The 14,406-nt window shown below is 36.1% G+C and overlaps 1 protein-coding gene across 1 annotated transcript in view; it reads left to right on the top strand.

The window, feature by feature from the left end:
- The first annotated feature begins 2,853 nt into the window (after nucleotides 1-2,853).
- Nucleotides 2,854-14,406, top strand: part of LOC150085859 (potassium channel, subfamily K, member 16-like) — a 49,994-nt gene continuing 38,441 nt past the window's right edge. The window contains exon 1 of the mRNA XM_090374717.1: nucleotides 2,854-3,301. Coding sequence (XP_090230843.1) covers nucleotides 2,854-3,301 — 448 coding nt within the window. The remainder of the gene's footprint in view (nucleotides 3,302-14,406) is intronic.

Below are 14,406 nucleotides of genomic sequence, written 5' to 3'. Positions count from 1 at the left end.
ACTGATACTAATACTGTATTATTTCATTCAGCTCTGCATTCATCGACCGATGTGTCTGTTGGGCGAGTTGAGAAACCCTAAATTATTCACAGAGAACACTGAGATCCTACTCCTACCGGATGAGTTCGTGTAACTACAGTCCCAACTGAAAACGAACACAAGAATTCCTAATGGTTCAAATGGCATTCAAACATTCTTCTTGAATTTTTTATACCAGTTCTCACTATTTGTTATTTTTTTTGAAAATGAACCGATTTACCTTTCTTACATGCAAGATCTAAAAGACGTAACTCGAGATGTACATTATGAAAACTATAGAGCCCAATACATAACCAAAATATCTCAGCAGGCCGCCAGAGAAAGAAAGTAAGTACTAAATAATCAGCAATGAATTTAATAGTATCTGTTTGCCAAGGAACTCCAGAAAGTCGCAATCCTGAACACTTGTAGGATAGTCAGAGATTTCCTCTACCGACAATAACACCAGACATTACAACCACCTTGTGTACTTGGTATCAGTACCCATCATGGAGTGGAACCCCCAATCAGGGAGAAATAATAATAATAATAATAATAATAATAATAATAATGGGCTATTATGAATGTCAATCACTGCCATTTTGGAAGGGGGTTCCCATCACTAAATTTTAACCAATAACATTATCTAAATGTTTTTTCAAATATTAAGAATATATTGAAAAAAAAAAAAAAAAAGATTGATTTACAACATAATCCTCTTTATGGTTTATGACATTCGGGGTCGCTTTGTCGGCGCATCACTTTGATATTTAATTAAAAGCTTCCCAAAACATTAAATGATGGATATATAGACGGATGGATGGCACAGAATATGGGGTGCAAATTTTAAGTCTCTCGCCTAGGGCGCGTGAAACCCTTGCGCCGGCTCTGGCTCTATACCCCTTACAACGTTCACTATTAGTCTTCGGCATGTTGAATTATAAAAATTTTTCAGTCGAAATTTTTTATTAAATACGGTAGAGAATTACGAAATAAATGTTTCGGTTTTTAAATTTTTAAAATTGGACTGCTAGAAGCTGAGCGATAACGTAAACCCGACACACGTGCGTGTTACACCGTGGTCGCGCTGTAGGGGTACTGATTGCGTCATGAGTCGCTGCAACGTGTGACGCTACGTCGCTCGTGCCTGGTACAGAGTGGTAAAATGGAGTTTGTGGGAATGACTCTTTCGTGTCGCATTTCCGTGGCAATTTTTTCAATCCACGGACGCAAGTTACTCTCATGTGAAAACTGCCTGGGGCGCACCCAAAGAAGTTTCACTTCAAAAAAATATTTATTTTAAAATGAAAACAATTTATTATTACCAATGTCGTTTGCGTTTTATGCGTCGGCGGAGAGTTAAGCTAGATGCATGCTTGACTTTGTGATTATTATTATTATTAGCCATATGGTGCAAGGAAGCCTGAGGCTTATGCTGCACCAGTCAAGAAAAATTTTGAGTAATCCAGAGAGAGTCAGCAGTAGAAGGAAATCACCAAGAAAGAGAAGAATGATGATATCCAGCTCAGAACCGTGGGTGTGCCAAGCCCATACTCACCAGATGTGAGCCCCTGTGATCCATATATTGGAGCGTTCGCAACGCTTAATTGAAATGCTTGATAAAACTATGGATTATTGCAGTCGTCGACATAAACAGTGAAATAATGAAGTCGCAATAAGAAATATAATAACATGCTCATACTATGGAAATCTTTTAAAAACGATTTTTTCTTTTTTCTGAAAATTAAATAAATACTACATGTTGAATTAGTTTTGGCCCATCTACTACACTTCTGTAATTTGAAATGTCAAGTTAGTGTTTATAACGTCATTATCACTGAAGAACGAGAATGCGTATTGTGTAAGTGCGATATTATTGAAGTATCAAATAAGTAGTCAGATGCTACTACTGTACTCTGTGAAGCTAAAGGTGACTGTGCACGCTGCAACGAAGAAGCAGGAGTGCGCGGGGAGTGGCTAAAATGATAAAATAATTTTTTTTCTTGATATCCCAGAAAAATACAAAATCATTCAAAACTAACTGTTCAAGACTTTGTTAAAAAAAAAATTAAAAATTTTGCACCATGATCTTCCATAGTTTTACAAATGAAGCGCTGGTTGTCAGCAATCATTAACAATTTCACAGCTTAATTTAGTAAATAGGTCTCTTCAATACTTCAATTTATAATATTGAATGGAGTTCATTAAAAAAAAAAAAAAATCGATACAATTTTTTACAGTTCATCCTCAATTTTACCAGCTTTAGTTATTAAGAATGAATTATTTATTCAAAATTGCTTTCTAGTTATAGTTATCTGCGATAACTAGAAAGCAATTTAAAAATATAAAAGATCTCTACGCTATCTGTACTGTATTAGCAAGATCGGTAGCTAAGGGCTCTCCGCCCTCTGATGATAGGAAAACAGTAATTAAAGCAATGATAGTAGCAGGTAATATTATCCGTTATTTTTGAGTTTAACGAAACACCTATTCATTTTTCGAAGAGTTTCTTCTGTTCTCAACGTTGTTTTTACACGGCATCGCGCATGGATGTCTGGTTTAAATGGAGGGGGAAGTTGTTTGTATTTGTATCTTTGGCAATTTCTCCTTCATCCCAAGCTGTTTTAGCTTCTTATTGATGCTGCGTTAGCTGCTCCCTTTTATTGTATTGCGAATGTTTCAGATAATTTCACCGGAGCAAGATAACTGCATAAAATGTAGTTTTAACGTAAGGTGAAGTCAATAAGTGTCATTTAAATAGATACAGTATGATACAGATCCGATGATGTTCGTAACTTTTCCCATAAGCAGCTGAATAGATGTTTAGATAAAGTGATGCAAGTAGAAAGAAAACGTACATCTCGACAGTGCCGAACTGGACACAAAGGCAAAAAGCGACCATCCGGTGGTAAATGTAGAATTTGTTTTCGAAAATTTATGGCTTTTATATTTTCACACGTGGGCCTGTGTGCATTGGTTGTTGGTTACAGCGTGATGGGCGCCTTTGCGTTTAGAGCTCTCGAAGCTCCGAATGAGGTAAAAAAAGTGACTCAAGTGATCGACATGAGAAGAGAAACAGTACGGAAACTGTGGAATATAACCTATCAGTTTAATGTACTATATCGGGATAATTGGACCCATATGGTAGCAGAAGAGGTTAAAGAATTCCAGGCAAAATTGATATCTGCTGTCAAAGATGGGTATGATGGAAAGGAGGGTGCTAGTCAACAGTGGTCATTTTCAGGTTCTTTTCTGTATTCTTTGACTGTTATAACCACGATAGGTAAGCCTCTGCAATCGTTTTATGTTTTTTTGCATTTGCAATTGTAGTTTAATTCTTATGCTTTAATAATTAAAAAAAAAAACACCAGCCATATTTTATGTGGTGTGAATATTTGTTCCAGTACTGTTGTGCTTGTTAGATATTTCATTTGTAATGGTAGTGAAAAAGTTTGTTTTTCATTACAAATGAAATCAAAATCAGTCATATTTGAATCTAATTCTGATTCCTTTATTCTCCTTATATAACTACTGAAACTAAACCATTCAGGAAGTTCAGTGGCTCAGGTCCCCGTTGCAGGGCAGTAAGGAGGAGGAATACCAGTTCTCTATGAGATTTGCCACCCTTTACAGTCTAGGACTAGGTGTATTGTACCCACTGCATCCTTCTAAAGAGTGATCCTGGTTTAACTAAAGGCAGTTATTAATACTTATTTTAAGAAAAATTGAGAAACAAATAACTTGGTGATAATAATTGGAATGATCAATAATTTTCTAAAAATATTATTTAATGATTGTTATAGCTCCTCAACCTTGTGAAACATAAAATTAGTGTATTCCTATAGGGATACACCAGTTCTGTATGCAATACACTTTATCCATTCATTTCAGAGTCTAAACTCAACCTGTAATGGTATTCAAATACATATTAATATAGATAAATCAAAACATTTATTTTAAATTTAGGACATGCCTACAACCTTTATAACTTAGTTTTAACCATTTCTTTTTTTTTTTTTTTTCTGTTTGCAAAAGGAATTAATTCATATTAAGTATCTGCCTGGGAAAGTCAGAAAGCTCTTATCACATTTGGTGGTACAATGCAAAAAATCAGCCTCATTGCAACAACAGTACCAGCTTGGAGGGCAGAGGCAAAGTGAAAACTAAAAAAATTAATGATCTTTCTAGGCTTCAAGCCTGCCCTGGAATCTTGTATGCCTCACTGCAGTTATAATGATTGCAGTGGCATTATTATGTCCCTGATTACAATACTAAACTATTGAGGCATAACCAGAGGCGGATTTAACGGCGGGCGCACCGGGCGCGCCCTGGGCCCCAACTTCTGAAGGGCCCACGCACCACCCCAACAAATTAGTTGAACATATTAGTTCAAAACTTTGTGATTATTATTATGCTATTATTAATTATATTATACATATATTATATTAAAATTTTATTGAAAATAAAACATTAATAGTACATAATATTTTTTATTTATTTGAAAAAATGGTTAACATGTATTTATTTTTATTTTCCCTGTCTGTCTCTTTTTTTTAAGGGGCCCAATATTTTCTTCAGCGCCCGGGGCCTCAACCGACCTTAATCCGCCCCTGGGCATAACCCAGAAATAGGATGTACAGGTATCATTATTTTACAAGTGCTTCAAAAAGGAAAACAAACTTCATTTTAATTTTGTCTGCAAATAATGAACCAAAGGAACAGTATAAACCAAAATATTAACAAAGGCACCTTGAGATTAAAGTTTTATATATATTGGGTAATCAGTTGTTGATAAATATGCACTTAAATTTAAATTATTCATGTAGTTATCTAAATATTTAGGAAGCTACAGCTCTACTGTTGCCAATGTGAATATCAGAATATCACTGTGCTAGGAAATATAATTCTTGGATAATTTCTTTTGTTAGGTTACTGTGGTCATATAAGTAATATTGTATTTTATAAAATTTATGTACATATATTGCTATAGTAGCTGGGGATAGTATAGTGCTGTTACTATAGCACAAGTATATCACATAGTGCTACTGTAGTTAGTACTGTAAGGCTAAGCAAATCAAGGCTTTATTGAATGTACTGTGGTGTATGGTATATATATATATACCAATATATACTACAGAGAGAGAGAGAGAGAGAGAGCAAGGAATTTAAGTGGAAGTTTAGTGTTTTGTTTGACGAATTTGAGTGCTTGAAGAAAAGGGTTGTTAACCTGGAAAGAATTAAATCGGGGGAATCAATCAATCACTCAGTTGTCCACCTTAGCCTACCCTCATACATCATGCTGCACAGAGGGTCACCACATGGAGAATGTGCTGGTTCCACACACGGCTCTGTAGTCATGGAAGCTGGGAATATTTTATGTAATAAGGAGAGGTGGAATAGGACTAGGTATATGTGCAAGAGTTGGTGATATTGTAGAACAATTATCATTTTTTAAAGGCAGAAAAGGTGATAATGTTGTACATATTAAGTATTACTATTTAAATATTGGTGTAGATACACCATATATAGTTCTTAAACGAAAACTACATTCATAGCGTAAAGCAGTGGTGGGATTCAAATAATTTAACAACCGGTTCGCTACCCTAATGACCGTTCTAAGTATAAAAAAACTATATACCGAAAGGTAGTTTATTATTTCATGCAGTTAATACTTAAATAAGAACAATAAAAGAGGTCCACAAAACTAGATTATGTTATAAGAAAGAGTTTTAAAATATTAATGATAAAATATTAAATAATACCTGACAAAAAACTAAAACTGTTATTTAAGATATTTCCATATTGCTTCTTGATTGGCGTTCTCGCTTGCAATTTTCTTCGCTTTTATCCGAGCATCATCGGCTGAGTGATTTATCCTTAACCACTGTAGGAGTAGGATCCCATTCCATTAGAGTAGGCCGATTAGACTAATAGTCATTGTGTTTGATATATTAGAAACAGTTAGGCAACTTCTCTTCTCTGAACATTATGTTCATCTTTGAAAAACCCCTTTCTGCTTCTGCTGAACTTACAGCAATTGTTCTGACAATATTTTTAGCCCTTTGAACACTTTCAGGAATTGCATAATTCTGGGAATTTTTTAAAACGTTTTCCAAGAAATCTTGATAATCATTAATATCAATTTGGTAATTTAAAATGTCATTAAATACGAGCAATTGTTCTTCAGCTGCTTTCCATGGAACTAGTACTTCTTCAATATTCCAGTAATCTGGCTCCAAAAAATTGAGAAATTGTAATATATTCCTCTCTTGAAATTGGCTACAACTTGCTTTTAAATGTTCACAATCCATTAGTCTTTTTTTTTTTTTTCAAATTCGTTACAATGTTTTCTAAAAGTCTTTCTCGAGGAAGCCCGAGACAAATCAATGATTTTCTACAAATTTTATATTTTTGAAGGTTTCTGAAGTAATTAATTCATCAACTTTTTTTTCGTATGGAACCTTTTCCTTTCCAATCATTTGAAATGCTTTAATAGATCTTATCACGAGTTTTTCAGCCTTTATTATGTCTATATTTCTTGCTTGCAGTGCATTTGAAAGAAGAGAAATTTCGTTTAAAATATCAATCATCAATGCCAAATCAGTTATAAAATATATATTTTCAAGACCGGAGCCATACCTAAGTACTTTTTATTTGAATAAAAATAGTGATGTAGCGCTGGATAAGCGCGCCACACAGCTAGGGTTGACCTTAAACTACAGGCAGCCCATCTTGGTCCCAAAACTCTACCAATCTTTATAATTTCAATTCCAAGTTGTTCGGATATTTTGGAAAGTTCAGTTTGGTTCTTATTGGATTGATGAAAAATAGTATATATCTTATCAATAAATATTTTAAAATGATTTACTTGCTTTGTTTCCTTTATCGAATCATCTAAAACAAGATGGAGGCGATGATTTAAACAGTGCCATATTATTATGTTTGGAAACTCTTTTTGCAATCCTAGTGCTCACTCCAGATTTTCTCCCAAGCATAACGCTGGCACCATTGGAGCAAAATCCTATTCATTTTTTTTCTAGGTAGTTCTTAGTAAGCCCAACATTATTTAAACCTTCCATAACTGAAGAACATATACCCAGGGGCTCACATCTGGTGAGTATGGGCTTGGCACACCCAGGGTCCTGCGCTGGATATCATCATTCTTCTCTTTCTTGGTGATTCCCTTCTACTTTTCTCTCTCTCTTAGGGTAACTCAAGAATTTTTTTTGGCTGGTGCAGCATAAGCCTCAGGCTTCCTTGCACCATATAGCTGCTAATAATAATAATAATAATAATATTGTCTCTGCATCTTGTTTTTCCAATTCAACTAGTTCAACGAAAACAAAAAAAAAAAAAAAAAATTCAACTAGTTCAACGAAAATTGTTGGTGATGTAACTGAATCCAAGGCCAATTCTAATACAATAAATTCTGATTTTGGTTTCTTATTGAAAAAAATCTGTCAAACTCTGTTGCCTTTTCATCATTTTAAACGGCTACTGCAAAAAATTTTAAAAATGTTTTATTTTAATATATTATAGAGCAGGAGCGGATATGTGCCAATATATTTGAATATTTTTACTGGTTCTGTCCACGTGTGATCATATCATAAACTTTTATAAACAAAGCACTATGCTTATACCATTGATAAACATCAGTCAGAACATACATTTTCTTCATTTTATCGATACTAAACGAAAATTTCTTGCTGAATTAATAAATGGTATAGAATACCAGGCGCCCACCTTAGAGAGAACCCTGATCACAAGTGCCATTTTAACAACCGGTTTGCCGAACTCAACAAAAAATTAGGTATCGGTTCTGCCGAACCGGTGCGAACTGGCTGAATCCCACCACTGGTGTAAAGGCATCATTTTAGTTGTATCTCGTGATCATCCTTCATGAGTTACCATGTGTTTGTACTACCTTGAATAAGTAATGCTTCTCTAATAGAGAAGTCTATTGTTACCTATTCTCGGTGGGCACCACCACTCAGATGGCACCGTTTCAAGGCTTGTTTGTATATGTGTGGGTAATAAATCTATTATCCACTTGTCCCCATTAGACTTAAAAAAGGAATAAAGTAGAGGGAAAGTTATAGTAGGAGTGGAAGAAGAAAAGAAATGGTGTAGAAGAATAAAAGCGACGGTAACTCCTTCAACAAACACCACTCAAACTCAAAAATTCCTCGAATAGGCAACGCTTCCCCAGTAGAGAAGATTGTTGTTACCTATTGTCAGAAACTCCGTGAATATCAGGCTCCCCTGGTGACCATTTCAAGGCTTGTTTGTATATGTGTGGGATAATAACTCTACTATCCACTTGTCCCTATTAGACTTAGAAAAGCAAAAAATAGAGGGGAAAGTTATAGTAGGAATGGAAGAAGAAAAGAAACAGTGTAGAAGAATGGAAGGGACAGTAACTCCTTCAACTCGCACCACTCAAAAACTCATAAATTCCTTGAATAGGCATCGTTTCCCCAGTAGAGAAGACTGTTGTTACCTATTCTCAGAAACTCTGTGAATATCAGGCTCCCCCTGGTGACCATTTCAAGGCTAGTTGGCCTTCCATCATCAGTGAGTGGGCAGGTGCCCTGGGTATTGCAGTCATGACAACCCAGTTGTGAAGTTAATTCCACAATATGAGAGATGCCAAGAGGTGTACGTGATAATACTATAATAAATATAAATGCAACAAGGCATATACTATAAGAGATGAAAATTACCTATTAAATATTGGTGTAGATACATCATAGATGCTCTTAAATGAAAACTACATTTGTAGTTTAAAGGCATCGTTTTAGTTGTATCTCATATTGTGATCATCGTTCACAATATGATCACAACGAAGGATGATCACAATGTTGTTACTTGTTCTTGGTGGTGCCCACTGAGAATAATACCAATAGACTTCTCTATTAGAAAAGTGTTACTTATTTGAGGTAGTGCAAACACATAGTAACTCGTTGTGAAGAAAAAGCTGTGAGTTAAGGCTGAATTTGAAAGTGTTTAGAGTTTTGCCAAGACATGATAGGAAAGAGTTTATGATAAGAACCTTGTCAATCAGAGAGATTGAGCAAGGCTCAAAGAGTAGTGTTTTTCTTAGCATGTCCAGTGCTTGTTAACAGATGAGAATGGTTTTATAGAGGTGGGCAGTGGCACATTATACAAAAAGTACCTTCATGGAGCCCAAAGCAAAATGGAATTTGGGGGCCCATCTATACCTTCATGGGGCCCAAGGCAAAATGGAATTTGGGGGCCCTATCTAAAGGAAAATCTAATAAAGAACATTTTCATTTTATTGTGATAACAAAACAAACAAATTATATGACATAAGAATTAAATATAAAATTTATCAAAATCAGTAAAACCATTTTTGAAAAAAACGTAATTTTCAAATTTATCCTAAAGTAAAGCTCATTGACCTTGGCAGGTAGAAAGTGTTGTTTTTTCCAATAAAAATCACTTAAAAATATTAGTAAAAAACAGCAATGAGTTTTGGGGGTCCCACTTATCGGGGTCCTAGGCAGATGTCTTTTTTGCCTATAAGATAATGTGCCACTGGAGGTGGGGTACATTTGAATAGAAGTGCAAGAATATTTGATATCAAGGTGATGTTAGCAGGTTTAAAGAAACTGTTAGTTTGGGATGGGAATACACAGATTGATCAGAGGTAGAATTGATCCTTGCATTGGGGGGATAACAAAGGGGGGATAACAAATAACAGCAGGGGGGATAACAAAGCTTGATGATGGTAAATATGGGACTGACAATGACATGGGCTGTGTAAGAGTTACTAAAAACACAAACAGGAGCACATTTACTTACTTATACACTAATGCTAGAGAATAATAAATAAATTTTATGAGTTTGAGGTATTGATTAAGTCATCAAATTCTGAAATTATAGGAATAACAGAAACACGATGTCACTCTGACAATGAGTATGCAGGATTTGAATATAGTGCTTTTGAGGTGTAGAAAAAACACAGATGAGAGGAAGGGAGGAGTAATGCTTTTGGTTAAGAAGCATATAGATTCATGTGAAAGGAGGGGAGGAGTAATGCTTCTTGGTTAAGCAGCATATAGATTCATGTGCTCCTTTTGGTTATGAAGTGTATAATAAAGAGAGCATTCTTAGATTCAGGGGAAGCACCTGTAGTCGGAGATGTGCAAATGTTATACCCTGTTCACAAGGGTGAAGTAGGTGACTACAAACCTATCAGTTTAAACTCTGTGCCAGTGTAAATAATAAGATCATTGAAAGGAGTTTATTTATGCACGGGGAATGCACACACATCATTTCTACTACCAAGGTAGTTTTAATGCATTGTTTAATTATATCTCATATTGTGAATACCTTCACAATGAGTTGCCACGGTATTGCGCTACCTTGAATAAGTAATGCTTCACCTATGGAGAAGACTACTGCTACTTATTCTTGGCAGATAATACCACCCAGACGGCACTGTTTCAAGACTTTTTGACCCCCTCTTCTTAAAACTACCTTGGTAGTAGAAATGATGTGTGTGCATTATCCATGCATAAACAAACTCCTTCTTACTTTTAGGCATTTAGCCAAGAAATATCTTTTATATTAAACCATGCACACCATCAAGCATTTCTCATATTGTGGAGTTATACTTCATAACTGGGTTGTCACTATTGCAACAACAGGGTACCTACACACCCACCGAAGAGGGACGAGAAAGCCTTGAAATGGTGCCGTCTGGGTGGTGGTATCCACTGAGGATAAGTAAACAATAGTCTTTTCCATAGGTGAAGCATTACTTATTCGAGGTAGTGCAATACCATGGCAACTCGTTGTGAAGGTATTCACAATATGAGATATAATTAAATGATGCATTAAAAGTGCCTTGGTAGTAGAAATGCTGTGTGTGCATTACCCATGCATGAATAAACTCCTTCATACTCTTAGGCATTTAGCCAAGAAATATCTTTTAGATTAAAACCACTGTAAGCATTCGCTTACTAATGCCAGCAAGTTAGGGGGAAAGTTTTAACGTGGGACCGAATTCAGCGGAAGTGACAGAGTCGAGAAATTCCACAAATTAAACCAAGTAGACCCAAACCCTAAAAGAGAGATAATGGAAAACCAGGGATTAACCGAGGGGAGGAGAAGAAAAAAGGAATGGTACATATGCATATAAGGAGAAGGGCATGGAATTAGGTCTTTTGTTGTGTAAAGATGTCATTTGGTACGTAGAGAAGGAGTTGTGTAATCTGTAGGTGTTGAAATGTGTAATGCTGCTCAGAGAGACAATAATTTATATGTATGAGTTGACTGAAGACAGTTTAGGCTTATAAAGGAATATATATATAATGAATGCCTAACGGTTATTAAGAGGCCCCAGCAGAATTGAAATAAAGTAGGACTATAGACATCACACTGTAGCACTTGTGTGATTATTAAAAGTAAACCTAAAAATTGGCTTCAGCCAGTACAAAGGTGACCCTATACTACACACATCATCAAGCATCTCTCATATTGTGCAGTTATACTTCATAACTGGGTTGTCACTATTGCAACAACAGGGTACCTACCCACCCACCATGGGGCCAAAAAAAGCATTCAAACGGTGCCATCTTAGTGGTATTATCTGCCAAGAATATGGCAGATAATACCACTAATCTATCAATAGCCTTCTCCATAGGTGAAGTGTTACTTATTCGAGGTAGTGCAATACAATGGCAACTCGTTGCGAAGGTATTCACAATATGAGATATAATTAAACAATTCATTAAAACAAATTCATTGGTAGTAGAAATGATGTGTGTGTGTGTGCGTTACCCATGCATAAACAAACTCCTTCATGCTCTTAGGCATTTAGCCAAGAAATATCTTTTGTAATAAATTCATTAGTTAAAGAAATAATACAAGTAATGTGAGTAGAGTCATAAAGCAATAATAGCATGGGTTTTTTAAAGAGAGATCATGCCTCACAAATCTGATTAGTTATGATCAGGTTATATTTTACACATCCTATGTCACAAAGGAACTGGATGCAAAGAATAATTTTGACATAATCTACTTGGATTTTATGAAGCCTTTGATACAATTGTATAAATTAGAGCAGTGTGGCATTAGGAGGAAGTTACGACTATGGATAAAGGGATGGTTAAGTGGTATGAAACAAAGGATGGTTATGAATGGTTACTCCTTTTCATGGACTAATATGATAAATGGAGTTCCACCGAGGTTGGTGTTGGGCCTCTCACTGTTTTTAGGTGCATTCACACATATACACTGAGTGATCACCGAATTATGACCAAATACCTAATACTATGTTGGGCCACTGTTCACATGGATAACAGCTGCTATTTGCCTAGGCATTGACTCCATTAGATGTCTGAAGGTGGGATCTGCAGCTATGCTGCCTGAAAGGCTTTCCACATTGTTGGAATAGACAATGGTTGCTTGTCCATATGCTTCACTTCCCATTTCAAAACGTCCCACAGGTGATCAATTGGATTGAGGTCAGGCAAATATGGAGGCCAATCAAGATGGGTGATACCTTCACTGTGTTCCTTGAATGACTTGTGCACAGTGTGGGCCAGGTTCATTATCATCCTGGAAATGCTGTTTCTGTCCAGGAAAACATGCAACATGGCAGTATATGCATGGTTTCCTAACAGCTGCCAGTAGACCTCACCAGTGAAACGTTTGCCCATATGCACTAGGGGTCCTAGCAAGATATGCCCCCATATTAAGCAACCACCACCTGCCAAGATAGTGTGCACCATGCATGTGGGTCTGTGGACTCGCGTTGCTTGCATCACACACAAAGGATCCATCAGTGTGTTGCACCAGGTATTTTGGACTCATCTGACCAGCATACTCATTTCCACTCTTCCAGCATATTGCTGACACCACAGCATTCACCGTCGACAATGATTAGCAGTGAGGTATCTCTTGGTTGTCTGCTGCGAAACCCCATACACCTGAGTGTGCAGTGCATTCATTTGGGATAAATTCATTTGTTCTTGCATTCCTCATATTGTATTGTGATGTCTACTGTCACAGTGACCTGCCATTCAGCCCTTACAACTTGCTGCACCCTTCACTTATGGTGATCATTCACCTTGCATAATCTTTTACAGTTCTGTTGGCAGGAGGTGGTTTGACCCATTCAACCCTATTCTTTGTACTCCTTAACCACAGTGGACCATGAGCAATGGACAAGATGTGCCATTTCCGATACATAAGCACCTGATGCATGAGCTCCCACAGTCATGCCCTCCTGAAACTCCATGGTATTTTTACTACATCCCACAACTGCTACTTTATCACTCTGGATTGCACAACCAGGTGTAAATTACCACTGCTTTAGTGTAGGAAGCTGTTTGGCTTTTTGTATTGTGAGCTATGCAATATAATCCATTATGGATGGGGGTGGTCATAATTCAGTGATTACTGTGTGTGTGTGTGCATGCGTGCACATGCATGCATGCATATGCACTACAGGCTTGTTGTCTTCACCATATCCATCTGACTGCCCACATGTAACAACTCAACTCCCAGAGGATGGATTTTCATGAAATTTTATATTTAATTCTTTTAGAAAGATTTGTCGGGCCATATCAAATTTCATCAAAATTGGACAAATAGAAATTCCCCAATTATTATTTCTTTTTCCCATGTAAATTGTATAGGAAAAAAAATAGAAATTCATAGATTAAATATACTTTTAACGCAGTATTGTTAGCTTTAGACAGTCTTTGCATGCTTCTTGTGTATTTTTATGCAAGACTTACAAACACAGTGTTACTTGTGAACGGATACATGTATAGAGAGTGAGAAGAGACTTAAAAAAAAAAGAGTATATATGAGAGAAGAGTAATAAATATTATATAGTTGTAATTTAACCGAACAGGTAAGTTTAGAGAATGTGAAATTGTGGTGTTTCATTAAGTGTTCTATCAATCTATAATCTTAGTAATTAATTGACAAGGAAATAACTATACATAGTGGCATAGTATTTAGGTTCAGGCGCCACCGGTGGTTTCCCACATCTGCACCATATGTACTCTGTGATGAAATGCAGAACTACTGCACAGCCAGAAAAAAAGTGTAATGTCTGGTTAATGTAGTATTGTGCTTTGTTCTGTTGTTGTGTCTGGCTGCTTGGCCACGGGGCCCCTACTGGGACTCCACGTTGCCCACCACAACCACTGGGAGGTGAGCCAGGCTGCCCATTATACTCTGGCTGCCTCTGCCAGGGTTGCCTAAGCTTCCTGACAGAAGCCATAAAAAAAAAAAAAAATAATGATAAAAAAAAATAAATAAAAATAATAATAAAAATAAAATAAAATAAAAAAATGTAATAAAATAAAAGTAAAAATAAATAAAAATAAATAAAATAAAATAAAA

This window comes from Mastigoproctus giganteus, chromosome 5, assembly GCF_048544385.1.
Source record: "Mastigoproctus giganteus isolate SK-2022 chromosome 5, ASM4854438v1, whole genome shotgun sequence".
Taxonomy (NCBI): Eukaryota; Metazoa; Arthropoda; class Arachnida; order Uropygi; family Thelyphonidae; genus Mastigoproctus; species Mastigoproctus giganteus.
This window is presented reverse-complemented; position numbering and strand designations above follow the sequence as displayed.